We start from the raw sequence: 19,261 nt of genomic DNA on the forward strand, positions 1-19,261 counted from the left end.
GTCTAAAGAGCGGTGACTGTCGCTTTAGTGAAAGAAGAGACGCAGAAAACAAAGCCCTCAAAATAATTGGTTTCGCTCCGCAACGCGAGTTTCTATCAGCAGTTTGGTAAGTATATTCTTTTCAAGCTAAGGCGGCTAAGGCCGCGCAACGCTCGCGCAACAGCGAACGACAACAGTAGCAAACGCAGGCATGCCAGGCTGTGCTAGGCAAGCATGCTACTGATGCTACATGCTACGCAGTCGGACGCTCGAAGCGGGTGTTGTCGAAGCGCGCATGTTTACCCCTGCATTCAAGAATATCTTTTCACTCGGCGCTCCACCTTGACTCAATGTCGATGGCAGGTACACCTATTGGCAGGAATGCTCATTAAATATTGAGCAATAGGCGGGATCATTTTGTGAGAACCGTTGTGTCTTTTCTGTTAAATGGTGACGCTGTGCTCAGCTCGGTAGGAAGTCTGGCACAACGCAACAACATATTCTCGATGAAGGAGGAAATCAATTGGAAGGGTACGAAGCGCTAGGTTACATTCGAAAGGTTACAGCCGATTCGTTTAAAAAGAGCGTCCAGAGGATTTCCCCGGTGAGTAAAAGTGTGGCGGAGAGAGCAACCGAGGAAGAGCGAGTGCTGGAGAATTTCAATTGGAAAAAGGCTGAAGGAAAAATTCCAAAGCGCACTGCTGCGGGTTTAGATGAGATTCCCGTTAGCCTCATTAACGAACTAGGAAATAGCACTAAAGAAGCACTGCTGAAAGCTGTAGAAAAACGCTTAAAGGACAGGCAAATACCGGATAGTTGGCGAAAAGGTAGAATGAACTTAATTCTTAAAGGCAAGGGAGAAAAGGATAACATTCGCTCGTATAGACCACTAACCATTACATCGGTACTATACAGGTTGCGATGCAAGCAGTAAAAATGAAAATAGAAAAGTGGGCAGAACACAACGGTATTTTGGGACAACTCCAGAATGGATTTCGAGTCGACAGGCGGTTAGACGATAACCTGTTTGTTCTAACTCAGTGTATACACCTTTTCACAGGAGAGAAAAAACGCCGCCATGTTGGGCTGCGCGCGGGAGTACAAAGGCCGAGGTCACAGCCTCGGTAGTGCATTTTTGGGGGGTCACGCCTATTTAGCGCAGCCCAAAGAGAACTATGGCGGCGCCCAGGGAGCCGTCTGTGAAAAGGTCTATAGAAATATCTAAAATAGAAAATAGGCCCTTCCCACGTAACACAAAAGAAGCTATTTGCCGTCTAAAAGACGTCTTGAACGGCTACCAAAAAGGGCTAATAGACTTCTTGGTCAAGACATTCCCGTAGCCGTAGACGTCTTTTCGACGTCTGATAGCTGTGCTATGTCCCGCTAGTTGACGTCTTTAAAAGACGTTTTGAAAAGACCAAGATAAGACGTTTTATAGACGTTCTTGTTTTTTCGCCGTTTTCGATGTTTTGGACTTTCGAAATATAAAATAACTAATAGAACTGTCTTTGCAGCATGTTTGGTCGGCAGCCTGACGGCTACCATAGGAAGATAGAGATTGAAGGGACCGAAAGAGCTCCCGCGAGAGCACTTTCCTGTTTTTCTCCCACTTCCTATATGTCAGTCGTCGAGCAAGTGACCAAACAATCAAGCAAGATCACCAACATACGTGCATACCTGTTCACCCACGCATGTCCTCACTGTTGCATATATAAATTTTCGACGCTGAGTTTACTCGCGTTTATTGAGGACCGAATGAAGTTGTTGCGGTCGCTCATATATGCCGCGTGAATTATTGGCTACTTCAGCACACCATACATATCCAATTTTCATATAAAAGACATCGGTTTATAATAAATTTGAACACGTACGCAGGGGATCAACACGTATACTGTATTACATAAATGACGTTTAGCGGATGGCGCGCAAATAAATAATCGCGCTTCTCAGCAACAATAAATTATCCCATGATGTTGTCAAATTGGCTTTATTAATGAATAAAGCACAACCAAATGTGGCACAAAACACGTCGGAAGGTGATCGCACAAGGTGAAGCTGAGTGGCACGGCAGCAACGTAAATAAAATTCTGCATGAATGCACTCCAAGTCTCGTCAAAGAAACTGCACTGGCTTCCGAATTAGCTGGCGTGGTCTCAGACCCAATATCTTGCACAAACAGCAGTGAAGAAAAGCTGCATACAGAGAAAGCAAGTAAGCTACGCAGGATTTACAACAAATAACAGATCATCAAGTCACTCTAAAGAAACATTCCCAATTACAGATATGATAAAATGCTAACATGTATTAAGAAACGACAATCAATCATAACCGCACCTACAGGCGAGGCGCCTACGGTAGAAGCTTTGCACTTTGTCAGCGACAGGCCGGCGTAGTTGTAAGCATGCTTGCTTAAACTATGTCGGCCTGTCACTAGCGTGCGTGCGTGGAGCCACGAGCTGTAACGCGCAAAACATAATTACTCGAAATAGGGCGAGTCAGTCTGGCTTACGATTCGCACCGGCGCCGCGGCGCGTATACTATAGTTTCGCGTTCGACCACGCGGTTCAACCTAGCAAAGAACTGTTCACATTTTAATCACAATTCTAAAACCTTTCAGTAAAAACGACGAAAAGTCGGGTGCACTTACCGAAAAAAGCACTCTATCCGAACGTGCACAAGTTCTTAGCTGTTTGTCTGGCTGCAACGAAGGTGGTGAGCAGAACAATAATCGCTTCTTGAAACGAACGTACCGACGAACGTACCGTCGCAAAAAGCACAGTAAAGCTTGTTTCACCAAACACTGATGGAAAATATGCGACAGACAGTATGATCACCGTTACTTGATCCCAAACAGACCGTAATCCGTTCATCCGTTCACAAACAAAAGCTCACAACGCTACACAAAACGCAAATGACCGCCGGCCGTCGCCTAACTGCTGCCGATCGAGCCGCCGCGAACTGGCGGCTGGCGCGAACTAGTGGAGGAAGAGGGGAAAGGGGGAGGAAGGAACAAGTATTCTGAAACAAGCCTCACTCTTCACTTGACCGAGCTGCAGGGGCGTAGCCAAGGGGGGGGGTTGGGGGGGTTCAAACCCCCCCCGAAATTTTTAAGTTTTGCTTGCGTATATAGGCACGCACACATACAAACGCACGCACGAACATACATAAAGTATGGTTGAACCCCCCCCCCCCCCCGAAAAAAATTTCTGGCTACGCCCCTGCCGAGCTGAGCACAGCGTCACCATTTAACAGAAAAGACACAACGGTTCTCACAAAATGATCCCGCCTATTGCTCAATATTTAGTGAGCATTCCTGCCAGTAGGTGTACCTGCCATCGACATTGAGTCAAGGTGGAGCGCCGAGTGAAAAGATATTCTTGAATGCAGGGGTAAACATGCGCGCTTCGACAACACCCGCTTCGAGCATCCGACTGCGTAGCATGTAGCATCAGTAGCATGCTTGCCTGGCACAGCCTGGCATGCCTGCGTTTGCTTCTGTTGTCGTTCGCTGTTGCGCGGCCTTAGCCGCCTTGGCTTGAAAAGAATATACTTACCAAACTGCTGATAGAAACTCGCGTTGCGCGGAGCGAAACCAATTTTAGATGCGAAGTATCTTAAGGCGGAGCTCAATCCGGTGGTGGTGGTGGTGGTGTGCGGCGTGACCACCCTTACTGCGCATGCGCATACCCTCTCCACACACCTCCTCTCCACTTTGCCTCTCCCCTTCTCCTCTCCCATACCCCGCTCCCCTCCCCCTTTCCACTCTTCCTCTGAAACGCGGGCTAGACATGCCGAAATTCTCTCCTGCGCAATCGCCGCGATGAGCTCGAGCGCATGCGCGTCCCCTCCCCTTCTCTCTCCTCTCCTACGCTGCCCCCCTCTCGCCCGCCTGTCGACCGCGTTCCCCGCTTGCCCTGTGAGAATTAACGGCCAGGCTAGATGGAAGATACGACGCGCGTAGCGTCCCTCTTCGCGTTCCACGACGCGAGGTCGGTAGCATGCCCAACGAACGCCAACGGAACGCGATCGTGCAAGTGCTCCTGCTTCGCATCGCCTCATGGTCCCCTTTAGCGGGAGATGGTGTAGTTTTTTTAGGGCTTTGTTTTCTGCGTCTCTTCTTTCACTAAAGCGACAGTCACCGCTCTTTAGACATGCCGTTTTGGTGTCTTTGCGCTCGTGGACAAAACATTTGAAGAATCATTTAGATAGTCTTTGTGCGCGCACCCCCCCCCCCCCCCCATGAAACACGAAACCTCTATAAAACGTCTCGTCATGCGGCGTTTGATAGAAGACCATCGTTAAGTAATAAAGAAAGTCTGATCAAATCAATGTCCCATTTATCTGGGTATATCACATCATTCGTAGAAAAAGAGGGAACGATGTATAGCTGAGTTTGAAAATTAATTCTATGTTCCAGGCCGCCTGCTGCGCTATAATGTTGGGCTGGCGTGTTCTCAGGAGCCTTGACTACGGATCGGCAGCGTTTTCTGACCATGCTAAAAAAGCGTTTCAGAGCCCCTTTAAGAAATGGCACAAACTATAGAGATCATAACCAAACGTGAACTTGAATAGATGACTAACATCTCACATAAAGTTTCAAAAACACAAACAATAAATACTTCAGAAAATACTAAACCGGGATTATGATGATGATGGCTATGTTTGTTTAGATAGTAAGTGTGATTGTACCTTTATTTTAAAAATGCAATATGCTCCCATATCCTCAATATCCTCGACTAAGTTGGCCTTCGCCTTCGAGTTGTCTTAGGCCGATAAGGGATCGACCATGCGCACGGCCGTACCCAGGAATTTTTTTCGGGGGGTGTTTGTGTGTAGAACGGCCAACTTTGGCTACTGGTGGTCGCTGTGAAGGCGTGCAAATATTTTAGTATCATCCGAACAGTTAATGTATGAAAACATTTCGGGGGGTGTCAGAACCCCCCCCCCCCTTAGTTACGGCCCTGACCACGCGACTTTTTCATGTTGCGTTTCCGCTCGGCCAGACAGGCTATATATATACAAATTTAGTTTCCAGGGGAAAATCTTGACAGCATGACGGGTTCGTTGATGCCGTCCGGGTTAATTGTCGGCGATGATGAAGACGTGCACCGTTCACGCGGTCCCGCGTGACCTACCCCGAAGGCCGTGCACGCGCGCGCTGCTGATTGTCCTGTTGGCACCGAGACGAACGGAACGCGACGAACATGAGGGTCTTCGGCAGACGTCCCAGCGTCGTCACCCTGAAGGACGACGACAACTCCACCAGCCGCACTCGCCTGGGCGGCTCCTCGTCCGACGGCCACCTGCCGACGGTGCTCACCATTACCCGAAGTTACCGAGTGAGCGGACCCGCAGCGTTTACATGAAAGCGTCAATTGCCGCATCGTATCGCATCGCATCAACTTTCTAGCGCATCGCATTCATGTAAACGGGGGTAATGTGCTAGGAAGGCGCATCGCGCTAATGCGCCAGGCAGGGGTGGATTTCGAGGGGTTTAGTCGCAAAGCGACCGGTCGAAAATGGCCGCTTTGGTCGCCAAGTGACTGCTTTGGCTCAGTCGCTCGCTTCTCAATTTTTCAGTTGCGCGACTGCAGTAGCAAACCTCTGAACCAATCACATCCGCAGGAACAGGACGTACGTCAGCTTATTTTACAGGGCTATGGCAATGCGAGCCCTATATGTGCAGACGTGTAAGCTGTGCGGCGACGAGTACAGATCGCACGCAGGTGTGAACAGATGGTCGTCTTCGAGTCGCTTCTTAGTCACCAGTCGCAAATGGTCGCGAGACCGGTGCTAATCGCAGGTGTGAATAGGCTCGTTCACGCCTGCAGGAATAAATAGGCGAAATTTGGAGCACAGGCCTAACAAGCTACGAAGTCCTTCATTGAGCGAGGGGCTTTAGACGCCTTCACGGCCGCCTTCTTGTTTGGGTCAGGCCTTCTTGTTTGGTCCGGCCGTTTTGAATCGTGCTAGATACCGGTGATATAAATCAATAAAACAGATAGTTATTCGTCCCTCAGTTGCATTTTCGGTCGCGAATCGCTACTAGGGGGTAGATAACTACTCGTGGATGCAAAAATCTTGATATGCGTAAATTTGATGTCAGTGCTCCTTTAAAGAGGTGTCCAAACAAGAAGGTTTGTCGCTCGACGGAGCGAAACTTCTTCGCATTAAGAACCAGGCCATATTATTTCCAATGCATTCAGGAACAACGTCCACTCGTTCGTTATGTTCACTGAATGTGCGCCGGAAGATCACAATGTCATCGAGATAACGCATACAAGTGCCCCACTTTAAGAGTATAGTATCCATGAACCTTTCGAATGTAGCGGGTGCATTACATAGCCCAAACGCCATCGCGTTGAATTCATACAGTACGCGTCCGGGCTTATGAAAGTCGTATTTTCTTTGTCTATTGGATGCATAGAATTTTGCCAGTAGCCTGAGCGTAAACTTAGAGACGCCAAATAAAGACAGTCTTAAGGCGTCATCCATTCGTGGGAGAGGCCAGAGGGTAAACATATCTTTCTTGGTGACCGAGTTCAAACGGCGATAGTCGGCACAGAATGTCCATGTTCTTTCTTTTTGATAAGAATCACTGCAGCTGCCCAAGGACTCGATGATTCTTGGATGACACCCTTTCACGAGTCCCATGCTGTACCAATTGACGTGCAGCTCAATTGGTAGAGAATCGGACGCGTTATCCGAAGGTTGGAGGTTCGATCTCTGCCGACGTCGAGTTGTTCTCTCGTCCACTTTAATTTCTACACACTTATATTATATTACTACAATACAGTCAAGATTACAAATAACGCCCCCTGTACCTTCCTTGGCCTCATTGTCTGTTGGTTTTCATTAACGTTGTGTCTAACAAAGAAAAACGAGCCTGTGAATTCCCCTTCTTTCGTTCACTCGTTATATCGAGAATTTCGTTATATTGAAGTTCTTTAAATCAATGTTTAACAACGAGTGTGGCAGTACCTCTACATTTCTTGCTCCGCGAAACGCGAGCAGCGCTTCCTGCCAGTCATTTCCGGTCCGTTCGCCGCCTTCTCCGAGCTTCGGCGCCGGCACCCGAGCCTGCTTCCGTGCCTCATGTGCATGGCCGTCGCCTGCGGTGGGCTTGCGCTCGCGATGGTGCTCATGCGCCAGCAGGTCAAGCTGGACGCCACGCTTCTCTCGTCCGCCAACGTCTGCGGCACCAAGGACTGCCGTGAACAGGCCGCCCGGATCGCCATGAACATCGACGCCAAGCGGGACCCTTGCGAAGACCTGTACGCATACACGTGCGGTGGCGCCAAAGCTTCAGAATCGAAGAGGAGGAGGTGAGCATTTCGGCGATCTCTACGTCCGAGTTACATGTGTTAAAGGGTTCCTTAACCACTTTTCCAAATGATCATCGAATGACCTCAGTATCGGTGTTTATAGCCTCATGAATGGATTGGCGAAAAAATTATTTTTTCTCGAATCCGTCAAGAACGAGCGTATTTACTGAGATTTGTCGCACGACCTCTTTTTTGCTTCTTTTCTCTCGTCCCGACGAGCGCGCTGGAAGCTACACAGCTACACAGGGAGGGATGGCACGGCGGAAAGAAGTTATGTCAGCGCCCGTGATGAAATGGGATCGCTCTTTTCCCGCTGTGATTCGTGTGAGCGAGTGTGGCTACTGTGTAATGTCTGCACTCTATGGAGCGCGGCGCCGGCACGTGGCTAGGTTAGCTGGGCACTCTGTATATTCGTAGCACCATCCGCGCGCGGGGCTTCGCGAAGTGATGTCAGCCGACATAAAGGCTCATTCATGAGGTTTGCGCCTACACGCCAGCGTCCATCACCTCCGTAGTGCCTGTTCCATTAATCTGCATCTGACCAATGTATCGCACAAGTGCACCGTTTAGTATATATCTCAATTGAAAACATAGCCTGTAAAGCAATTACATCAAGGGAGACCATAGAGCTCACTCAGGACTCACTCAAGAAATATATTTTTCTCTGAGGGCTCACTCGAACTCAGGCTCACCAATATTGTCCTCAACCAGACTCACTCGGGCTCATACTCACTAAAATTTTCCTCAGCCCGACTCACTCGGGCTCACTCACCAAAATATTACTCATCCGGACTCACTCAGACTCACGGCCCGATCTGAGTCTGAGTGAGTCCGAGTGAGTCCATTAATGAGTGAGTTTGCCGACCTATGCGACAGCTGGACGTAAGAAGGACAATGGAGCCGTTGGCACATAATGTCACTCCTCCGTGCGGTTTCTACACTTTCTAACCAACAAAACTAGCCGCGACACGCCACGGGAATTCGCGACGTTTTCCTTCTATGCGCAGCCTGATGTCGTCGTACGTGGAAAGCGTGAAGGGCTTCATTCAACGCGGCCTGGTTCCTGAGGAGCGTAATAGTTCTGGCGCCGCGTACAAGGCCTATTCCGCCTTTAACGCTTGTCTCTCGAGGCCCGCGGGGGGCGTCGACGCCGCCAAGCCGTTCGTGGAGTTCATGAGCGCCCGCAAGATACCGTGGCCCTCAAGCGCGCCCCTAGACGCAGACCCGCTGGACGTCCTCGTCGACCTGGCCGTCAACTGGAGGGTGCCGCTACTGTTCGACGTGCGCCTACTGTACACCGGACGCGAGAACTCGCTGGTGGTCGCCATCGATCAGACCGGGGACGTCGCCCTGCTCCGCATGGAGCAGCTGTCCGCCAGCGGCCAAAGCGCCGGCGAGTACGACGACCTGCTGCGCAGCGTGGCCGGGTACCTCCGCCAGGGGACGTTGCTCTCCGACGAAGACTGTCGCCAGCTTCGACAGGACGAGAGCTCGGTCAGGAACAACGTGACGTCGATCGCCCGGTCCGAGGAAGAGGAAGAAGTCGACGTCTTCGTAGCTTTTCTCAATGATAGCGTTTCGGAGACGGGCCCAACCTGGCTGACCCTCTTGCAGCGTCACCTGGGACGAGACGTTGAGCTGTCGCCCTCGACCAAGCTCCTGGCTCACAACGGGCGACACCTTCATGCGGTCCTGACCCTGCTGGCCTCGGTGCCCCGCGACAGACTTCTGAACGTTATCGGCTGGACGTTCGCCTACTCCTACTTGTGGCTCGTCCACCCGGATTCGAACTACTTCCAGCCCGGCAGGGAGAGCGACGTTTTCGACGGCCAGGCGGCCTGCTTTCTGGCCGTCCAGGAGTCATACGGCACGCTACTCGTGGCGCCGCAGTTCCTGGCCTACTTCCATCAGCAGGCCGACAGGCAACGCCTCTTCGACATGTTGAACGAGACCACGCAGGCCTTGGCGCGGGCCGTGCTGGCCTCGGGGAGCCTGGCGAACGCCACAAAGCGTTGGGCCGTCGAGAAGATTCTGCACAGGACCAGGCGGGAGCTGTGGCCGCCGGAGCCGTTCTTCCACGCGGAACTGCTGGACGAACTGTACGAGGAATTTCCTGCTACAGTGACGTCGTCCGATTTGTTCAAGTCCCTGTTCGAGTCGCGGAGGGCCGCGCGCCGGATTTTGCGGAACAGCTACTACGGCCGCCTGTTGACGGGCGGCGTACGGTGGCCCGCGAGAGAAGTGCGGTACTGGTACGGCGGCGACCTGCTCCGAGTCGGTCTGTCGGCGCTCTTCCCGCCTTCCTATTACCGCGACGACGCGGGCGTGTCGGCCTACAGCGGCCTGGGCTTCCAGATCGCCAGGGCGCTGGTCAGAACGGTGGACGAGCGCGGTCGCACCACGGACGGCACCGCGAGGGTCTTGTGGAAGCAGGTGGTCGCGAATTGTCGCCTGGACTCGGCCAGCACGAGTCGCGAGAGGGACGCCGTGGCTCGCCTGTTCGCACTGGACGTTGCCCTGGCCGCGCTCAGGAGCAACGCCCAGAACCGGCTTGAAGGGCTCGAGGGCCTCGAGCAGCTGACAGGTCTGCAGACGTTCTACGTCAACTTCTGCGGCAAATTTTGTGGTCATCGTCACGGCGCGGAGCTCTGCAACGTGGCGATGAACGCAAGTGAATTCGGCGACGCCTTTGAGTGCCCAGCGGTGCCGTCGCTTAGTAAAGACCGACGGTGTCTCTTCATTTGAGATGTGCCGAGCGCTTTGGGTGGCTCGGGATCGAGCGTAGCAAACGGCGCAAATAAAGAGAAGTGTGAAAATAACACCGTCGATTATTTTCAACGTACGCGAATATTTCATCGCATATGGGCCGCTTTTGTAGTCAATTCGCAATTCTGACCGCTGCACATAAGCAGCGGTCGTGTGGTGGTTATGCATGCAAGTTTATTCATGTGCATGATCTTCAGGGGCGTGAGTACGGAAGTGGAATGCTACTGCCATCCTCTTTCACTTGCTGCTTCACCTGCTGCTTCAGAGGGCTAGATGGTGGCGTTTAAGGAGCTCTGTAGTTTCGGATTGCTCCGCTCATAGCTATCCTCTATCCCAAAACACTGTCCGCTGCTGTGGTACAGTGGTTACGGTGCTCGGCTGCGGACTAGACGGTCCCGTACGGTTTCCTTACGGCACGGTTGAGGCATGCACCGAGAACCGAAGCCAGCTAGCAAATGAGAAGGCAGTGCGCACGGCAGGGGCGTAGCCAAGGGGGGGGGGGGGGGGAGGGGGTTCAAATACCCCTCGATTTTCTTCAGTTTTGCTTGCGTATATATACACGCACACATACAAACACACGCACGAACAAAGTATGGTTGAACCCCCCCCCCCCCCCCCCCGTGAAAAATTTCTGGCTACGCCCCTGGCGCAAGGGGCCCTATTACGCTATCGCGCTCTACTCCTGAAGGCGAAGCTCAAGCGTCCTCCAAGTAATACTTTCCCGAACCATGAGCCACCCTCACTTCAGAAATGTAGAGGTAGCACCTTGTGACGTATGATAAAGACCACAGAAATATTAGACAGGTACGTATTGCATGTTTTCCTTAAAAATTCCAATGAATATGTGATTATAGCCCAACGTATCGGCACGCTTTTCTGGAGAATAATACCGAGGGACAGTTCATACATTTGTGCTTCAATTTCTCGAATTCCGTTAACTCGAGAATTTTGCTTGATTCTTATTTGCGTTCCTGTCAGAGTGGGAGTGGAGCCGCAATTCCTGCAATGAAAGGTTAATTGACCAGAATCTTTAGCCGAACAGTGATAATTGTGTTCGGTTAACCGCGCATTGAGATCTTGAGCCCGTGTTTCAAAGGAATAGTCCTGTTTATGTAACCATGTAAACTAAACCTTCGTTCCGCTCATAGACGGCGGAGGTTGGGGGTGGTGGGTGGGGGGGGGGGGGGCGCACGCTCCTTACGTAATCTCGATATGGCATATAATGGCATCTCAACGGAAAGTCAGTTGACAACACTGCAGCTGACCAGAAATTATAAAGTGGTATTTCTGACAGCAATGCTTTACAAGGACATTTTATAAAATGTGCAAGCGCTGTTTCGTTTGATTACCGCTTTGCTGCGCTGCCCTTTCATCTTACGAGGGCGCGCAGACCACGTGACAATGCAGCATGATGCAGATTTATTTGTTATGGCCATTCGTTCTCGTTACTTCTCAAGTCATTCTCTCGGTACCATCAAAATCGCGTAATGCCGTGATATACGAGGCTGGAGCTGGAGTATGGCGTCCCTACACCGTTACAAAAAATGCGGGAAGTTTCCACTACGTTGCGCAAATCTTGCCACAGCGAAGTTAGTTGATACTCAACTCGTCGTGCTGAGGACGGTAATCAATGCCGGCGACGATTGGATCCAGCGTGCTTGGCCGAAGAAGCGGCAGCCAAGAGAATGCGACGGGCGGAGCCGCAGTACGCGCAAAACTTGCCACTTTGAATGTGTTGAAATCGCTTTCCCTGAACCACGGTGTAAGAAACTGTGGCGGCCGCTATGGCGACGGCTCGGCGCGGTGGTGGCTTGGCTATTTTTAGCACAGGTGGCTCGCATCTGTGGCGGTTGCCGTGGCAACGGCGCAGCAGGGGTTTTTGTTAACGGACGTCTTACTGCCAGCTTCCGCAGCTTCGCTGTTAAAACTCTTAGAATATTTCTCTTGTTTTATCTTTCAGGAATAACCGCTGGCTCTAACAAACAACCTTGGGCAGGAGTTGATGTTACGTACACACTAGTCGAGAGTTTATTGTAATACCGTCTGGTCAGGTAAAGGCATGGTTAATAAGCAGGTCACTGACCAATATCAAAATAACATAAAATGACGTTTCGAGATCCGTATACGGATCCCGGAACGTAGGTATTGTAGGATAGTTTGAAACGGCCAATGTTACGCGCACAATCGTTCGTTTTCTTACGGCATGGTTGAGGCATGCACCAAGAACCGAAGCCAGGCTACCTAAAGTCCCTAGGAAAAATCTAGGGACTTTAAGGCTACCACTAGGGGATATTCAAAATGCTTGGTGCTCCGGCAACACTGGGCGCTTCCGCCATTTTTTCTTGGGCGCCGTCGCGGAGTCGTCTGGTAGCGGCTCCATAAGGAAAGGTCGCGGGGAGGTTGAGCAGCAGTCGTTGGCGGAGCTTTCGGGCCAAGAAAATACGGCCGTTTTTTTCGACACCCAGAGCCGAATGGTCAGAGGATCTCACTGTGCTGCCACAAATCGACGCACAATATGGGAGTTCTGAGTGCTTTAAAACTCATTCCGACGGAAGCTGCAAGAGGTGCACCGCTTCGCAAAGTCGAACTGCTGTTCTCTAGTGGCGTGCGCTTCCGATTTTAGGTAGGAGTTGAAGAAAAGTGTTCGTTGCAGAGGAGATGCGACTGTCAAACTTCTAAGGTAACCTTGCGCTGCAGTACATCTCCGTCGTATTTCCCACTGCTATTATATACAGGCGTAAGATATCGACACCACGTTGTTTCTGCGCGACATGTGAAACGCTGTGCTAGTACACTGTAGCTGTGCTGCTTTTCTCAGCTCATTTCTTTAACCAAAGGTGTCTCTACACCCTTCGCAATAGCGTATGTCGTAGTTTTCTTTTTTTTTAATTTCGAGATTTTGCCCAACGGCATACATAGTTAAATATACAGGTAGAGGCCGTTCTTTTAAATTAACAATGCTGACACGTGTATGAGCGATGCGCCGCAAATCAAACAAAAATACTGATCGCGCGTTTCAACTGTGTATACAAAGAGAGTGGCCCGAGTAACAGTGTTTTACTGCACACTGGTTTTATATTGTTTTATGGTCGTAATCTATCGCGAGGATTTAGTATTGTCGTTCTGTTTTTTTTTTTTTTTACGCTATACGCGTGCATTCATTGACATATCTTTTTAAAATATTGCGCCCATTGCTCTCATCCCACGGCGGCGTTGCATTACCGTGCGCTATTGCGAAAAGCATGCGAGGGCCCGCGATCAGCGGAAAGATGAGTGAGATGATCTACCTAGAGTTACTGTATTTGCTACCTTTAGGTAGCAGAGTTGCGCATAGGTCTGGCAAGCAACCAGAGCTATGCGGCGAAGCCGCTCTCCGTTTTTGCAGGCGACATGACTACCGTGTAGCTGATGGACATGTTTGTGTGTCGAAGACCGGTGATTAATTTAATTGTCAATGTCTGGTGTCAATCCAATTCGCTGCAGCGGCGGCGTAGAGAAATACAGAAATTGTCCCAAGCGGCAGCTTCTCCGCAAGGCAGGGTTGCTAGCGGCGTTTGGAAGACAGATGCGCAACTGTGCTACCAGCGTATACAGTAACTCTAGATCTACCGAACAAACAGCTCCATCTACTGTACGGCTCCGTAACTCTTAGCTCCGTGTTCGCAGCACACGCTGGCCGAAGAAAGCAAAAAAAAAATAAAAGGATAGGGATAAGGGGTTGTAAAGCGAATGGGCAGACGCGGCATGCGGACTATGTACTGCTGCGCACATTGCCTTGCGAAGCTTGCACAGAGATGTGTGTTGCGGCCTTCGCGCCGATCGGGTCTCGTGTGACGGCACTGAATTTCCGCGGACACGCGCAGCATCGACTGGGGCACTGCTTACACACGTTTATATGTGTAAAACATTGCTTTCGTCGGTCTGCAACACTGACAGGCTAATGTTGACCAATCATGCGCTCTCGTGCGTGTGTGACGTCGGCTATTTGTTTTAAAATGCTTGTATCGTAATATTGTTCTTCAAGTCTAACTCATGTTGCAGGTGAGCAACTAAACTGCACGGAGAAATAAAAACTGAGTTTGAAGAGCGCTTTTGCGCGCGCCGGTCATTCCGAACCAAAGCACAATGCCGATCTTGTTGACAAGACAAGTTCGCGTCGGTACACTTCTTTTTCTTCGTTGAGGTAAGGTGGCTAGAATTCTAGCCACCCTAGTTCAGGTAACTGATAAATTCGATTAAAATTAGTGTTGCCTTGTTCCCGGCATTTTCAGGCCTCCCTCGTTGCCTGACCAGCGCACGAATCATTCGGAAGTCTTCGCAGAACGAAGATAAAAAAAAAAAAAACTGCAGCTAGCACTTGAAAGGCTGCGATATGCGACTGGTTTCGTTTTCGTGGCGAACAAAACATGGCGGATTGAGCTTATGAACTTGTCGACAGATGGCGTTGTACATTTTGAATATCCCATATTGAGAAGGCGATGCACGGGGCCCGATTACGCTATCGAGTAGCTCAAGCGTCCTCAAAGTTTTCTTTCTTTCTATCTATGTTTCGTTATCTCTCTTTCTCGATCGCTCCTGTCTTTTACGCTTCTTCCCTTTCTTTCTTTCTTTCTTTCTTTCTTTCTTTCTTTCTTTCTTTCTTTCTTTCTTTCTTTCTTTCTTTCTTTCTTTCTTCTTTCTTTCTCTCTTTCTTTCTCTCTCTCGCTCTATTTCTTTCCTTTTATTTGTTTCTCTCTCTCCCTTTATTTCCCTTTCTGCCTGGATCTATTTTTTTCTGTCGTTTTTGTCTGTTTATTTCTATATCTTTCTCACTCTGCCTATTTTTTCTGCGTCTTTCTCTCATTTTCTCTCTTTCTCTTTATATCTATTTCTCTCTCTCTCTCTGTAGTCGTTTTTCCGCTCATCCGAGTTATTGCATCTCACGCCGGACAAATCGGCGCAGCGGGAGAGCGTGTGCTGGGAGAACCCTGGTGTTTATCACTGGATTAATAGCGATAATTAATTAAAGTCTCGCAATCGTTCTTTACGTCTGTCCGGCCATCTTAATTAGCGTTTGCCACCGGTGTGTTCCATTCTGCATTTTTAGTGGTCCGGTGTTGATAGTGCGATCAGCCCAGTTTCTGTGGTACATACGATTTTTTGCCCGCGGACGACTTCATTTTAACACGAAAGTGTTTTATGCCGGGGTCCACCAAGACTTCACTCACGTATTTCCGTCACAGATATGACGTTGCCAAATATACACGAACAGATGACAAAGAAAAAAAAAACTAGAAGAAAAAGTTCTGTCGCCGGGAATCGAACCCACGTCTCTTCGCTCTGCAGCGCGAAACGACTCGGCCACAAAGCCTACGTTCAAATGCGTTCTAACGGCTACCTACTTATATACACTATTTACCGCTGGCGGTAAGCAGAGCTCGGAGGCACTTGTTTTCGTTGTCACCAGCAAGATGGCGCGAAGGGCGTGAAGGGCGCGCTTTAAAGGCAGTCGGTCCGCTCTTTGCGATGCGCGCGTGCCCCCACCTGTACTCTGCCCTACAAGGCATGGTCGCCCGTGCGCGCGCGCTTATCTCGTGAGGGGGGCTATTTGTATGTCTTGCGCTTCCGCCGCAAGTATACGCTGAAGTTACAGAGTGCACGAAGGTCACTCTGCTCGCTGCAGCGGCCGTGTTTGCTAAAGGAGCACGCCGCTCAAACACAAAGAAGTAACAACTGTGGCAGTTGTTAGTTCACGCTCGTCCTGTGTGTGTTCTTTTCGTGCGTCCTTTGTGCTTGAGCTACACGCTGCAAGTTTCGAGCTGCTTGCCGTTCTTCGCTTGACATTCCAATTTGTTGTTCTCGCATTCATTGCTTCGCCATTGTGTTGAAACAATGCGCAATAAATGCTCAACTATCTCTGTGAAGGCAACTTTCACTTTCGTGTTATACTGATTCCTCTGGCACAGGGATCAGCCATGTTTTTTTTGTATACCATTGTTGAGTAGTGGGGCTTGCCTAATTTCTGTGGCACGTGCGCGCTTGGAGTTTTCGCGAACATAGGATGAACAAATTTTGGTTTTGCTGTGAAACAATTTGGATAAAATAAACGGACTCGAAAAACTGTGAAAAGGCAGGCGAGGTGGGTGGCGAGGCCATATGGTCTCCTGGACTGGCGAGGCCTTCCGCGAGAAGGATGACAATACAAGTTCTTGTGCTCTTACAGTCCCCTCCATTGGGTACGAGCCATGTCCAGAGGAGGACAACAACAACAATGACGTTCGTCTCACTCCTCGTGCCTCTATTTTCATTCTCGAAGTGGAAGAAGCAGAAGAAGTTCGTGCGCTCGAACACGCGACCGTTCGTTCTGCGATCGTTCGTTCCGCGCTCGAGAGAAAATCAACACCGTGGTTACTTTTTCGGGTTGGACTCGATCAATGAAAGCGCACAGAGAAACACGATTCAAGCATGCCCCGAGTTGAATCTGCCGAGGGCATCGCTGCCAAGTCCGAGTCGCCGGCCGTGTACGCGGCCAGCAGCGGCTCGTCCCCGACCAGACTGTCGCGGCATCGCCAGCCTTCGGAGGCGGTCGTCCCACAAACCGCGTCGACGGTGAGCAGAAACGGCCATTCCGCCAGCCGCCGGCGCCTACGCACACCGGGACTGAAGGCGACTAAGTCGCCGTCAAACGCCACGCCCCCTGCTGACCCGGCTGTCAGACGCAGCAGGAGCATCGCTGGCCCTGCTTCCTCTGCTAGCGCGGTACGTCGCCAGCCGAGAGCTGAGCACGGCTGGGCACCCGCCACTACAACGAGCAGCAGGTACACTCCTCGTATCATCCTTCCGTACCGCCATCGTGGGGGTGGTAGTGGTGCCAAGCGTACCAAGTCGCCGATGAAGCCGGCAGCAAAGGCCAGTGGCGCGGCAGCTCGCAGCCCGTATGAGCCGCCCCGCACGCCTGTTTCGTTCGACGATAGCGAAAAAAAGACCCAGGAGGAAGATAAGGCTAAAGATGCTGTCGACTCTTCTCCCCCATCGAGGCTACAGGGGACTCGAGGCAGCCTTCCCAGTCTTGCCAAGAGCAGCCCTTACGGGTCGAGCCTCAACGTGGCACATCGGAGGGCTTCGTCGGGACAGACAATGCTCAGCGACGAGGTTTTGGAACGAATGCACTCCCTGGTACGTTTACTGCCGATGACGTATACTGTGTACATTTGTGGCGAAGCCAGCTTGTAGAGTTCCATTTGCCCGCAGAGTCTTCAGCGAGTTGCAAAACTGCTATTCACGCTGAGTGCAAAATACAGGTCTGAATCTGAGAGGAGTTGATTGACGTGTCAAAAGTAAGGAAGACGATGAAACTCGTTATTTTGTTGCCATCTAAAAGGTGCTTAAAATGGATGATTTGCTCGAAATGATTCCTGCAGTAACGGTTTCCAGATAAACGTCGACGTGAATGCGATTAGCGTCGAAGCGAAGTGTTAACACTGTTCTGCGTATACTCTAGCCGGGATCCACTTTCTCGGTTTCATTCTGAGCAACGTTGCATAAGTATCTGAGGCATAGAACCTATTTTTCCTTGAGGTGGTGGCAGGTGCCCGGACTCCAACGACAGCGCCAAATGAGGTAATCCCAAAGCGGCGCATACACATTGCCATATTAAGGGACTAAGGTGGGCTGGTTGGTTGCTGCATTTATGACAGATGGTTTTATCGGCGCGATCGGGACGGGACATTGAAAAAAAAAACAGTTGTTTCTTGCTACTTCGGCGTTTGTCCCCTGTGTTTCTTGGCGTGTGCCTCCGTAATACGAGCCAATAAGAACACGTTCCTGAAAACCTTGTCACGTTCCTAGTGACCCTGTTGGCCCTGCCTCTTGGCAGGCCGAACCCGATTAGACCACAGACTATGACCAAGTTGGTATGAAAGAGATCATGTGCGGATGGGCTAAGTGGCAACTTAGCAGAGTCCGAAAGAAATGTTAATAGTATTTAGGGAGAAGCTAATTAATATATATATATATATAACTGCAATTCTGGTTTGCTTAAAACGCGTGCAGATACGATCCACTTAAGCTCGTAGAGTGCCTAATACCTCTTTGGTCCCATATAGTTGATGCGACAGTAGCGCGATCATCGCATTAAAGCCAACAATTGTGCCAACCGATTTCACGCAGCGCAGCCAACACTGACGGCGTCATGTCAAGTTGCCGCAGGCAGGATCCGCACTTCGCGACTACGCCCGGCGCATCTCTGGCGGCACGATGGGTAGTGGTGATTCCAGAACTATGCGCGTCGGATGGTAGCCTCACCTTATAGCCGCGACATTTGGTCATTCGGCAACAATGGCAACAATGCCTTCTAAAAGCGAGAGTATGAGATAACATTTGCAAAGGCACTCGCAGCTCACAAGAAGCGGTTGGTTGCCCGGCCTCCATTAAGAAGGTCCTGAAGCACTTTTCAAAGTAATCGTCGAATGATCGCAGTATCGGAGTTTGGCTCACGAACCGATTGCCGCAATAATTTCTCGAATCGATCAAGAACGAGCGGAGTTAAACGAGACTTGTCAAGCGCTTTAAGTGCTTTCTCTGTTCTCTCGTCCCGACGAGCGCGCTGGAAGCTGCAAGGGGTGGGATGGCACGAGGAAAGAGGTCACGTCAGCGCGCGTCATGACTTTGAGCGCGCGTGGTGGAACGCGATCGCTCTCACCCTTTGTGCTTCCTGTGCGCACGTGTGGCTCACTGTGTAATGTTAGCAGACTATGGAACGCGGCGCCGGCACGTGGCGGCACGCTGTGGCAAGAAGCGCATCTGATCCAAACGCCACCTTTGATTTATGTCGCCTATTGGCTAATAGCATGCTGTCTGTTGTTCGAAGTCAAACCGCAAGTGCAGCGAGCTCCGAAAAGAGTGAGCACGGGCCGATGTATGAAAAGAGGGCGCCTAAGAAAATGGCAGTTTCGCGCTCCGCTTCTAAACTATCCTTGCCGCGCACGAATGCAAGACTTGGCTGGGCTGTTCATAACAGTGTCTAGTAGTCTGTGTTTTCTCATCAAGCCCGAGGGGTGGTTCATGACCCGTTAACGTCCACGCAGGCAATCGAGGGTGCTCACCAGGAAAAGGCGAACGGCCGGTGGCTCGAAGCTCCGTGGAAGGCGCTTGTCGCTTGTGGCGTCGCCGCCGTCGTTCTTTTCGCCGTCCTGGCAGTGTTGCTCTTGAGC

At 50.7% G+C, this 19,261-nt stretch overlaps 1 protein-coding gene across 1 annotated transcript; it reads left to right on the forward strand.

The window, feature by feature from the left end:
- Positions 1 to 5,183: 5,183 nt before the first annotated feature.
- LOC119398986 (endothelin-converting enzyme 1) lies at positions 5,184 to 10,049 on the forward strand. Its single transcript, XM_037665800.2, has 3 exons — positions 5,184 to 5,318; positions 6,994 to 7,304; positions 8,312 to 10,049. The coding sequence occupies exons 1-3, from the start codon at positions 5,184 to 5,186 to the stop codon at positions 10,047 to 10,049; spliced, it is 2,184 nt and encodes a 727-aa protein (XP_037521728.1).
- Positions 10,050 to 19,261: the final 9,212 nt, after the last annotated feature.

Source organism: Rhipicephalus sanguineus, chromosome 7, assembly GCF_013339695.2.
Source record: "Rhipicephalus sanguineus isolate Rsan-2018 chromosome 7, BIME_Rsan_1.4, whole genome shotgun sequence".
Lineage (NCBI taxonomy): Eukaryota > Metazoa > Arthropoda > Arachnida > Ixodida > Ixodidae > Rhipicephalus > Rhipicephalus sanguineus.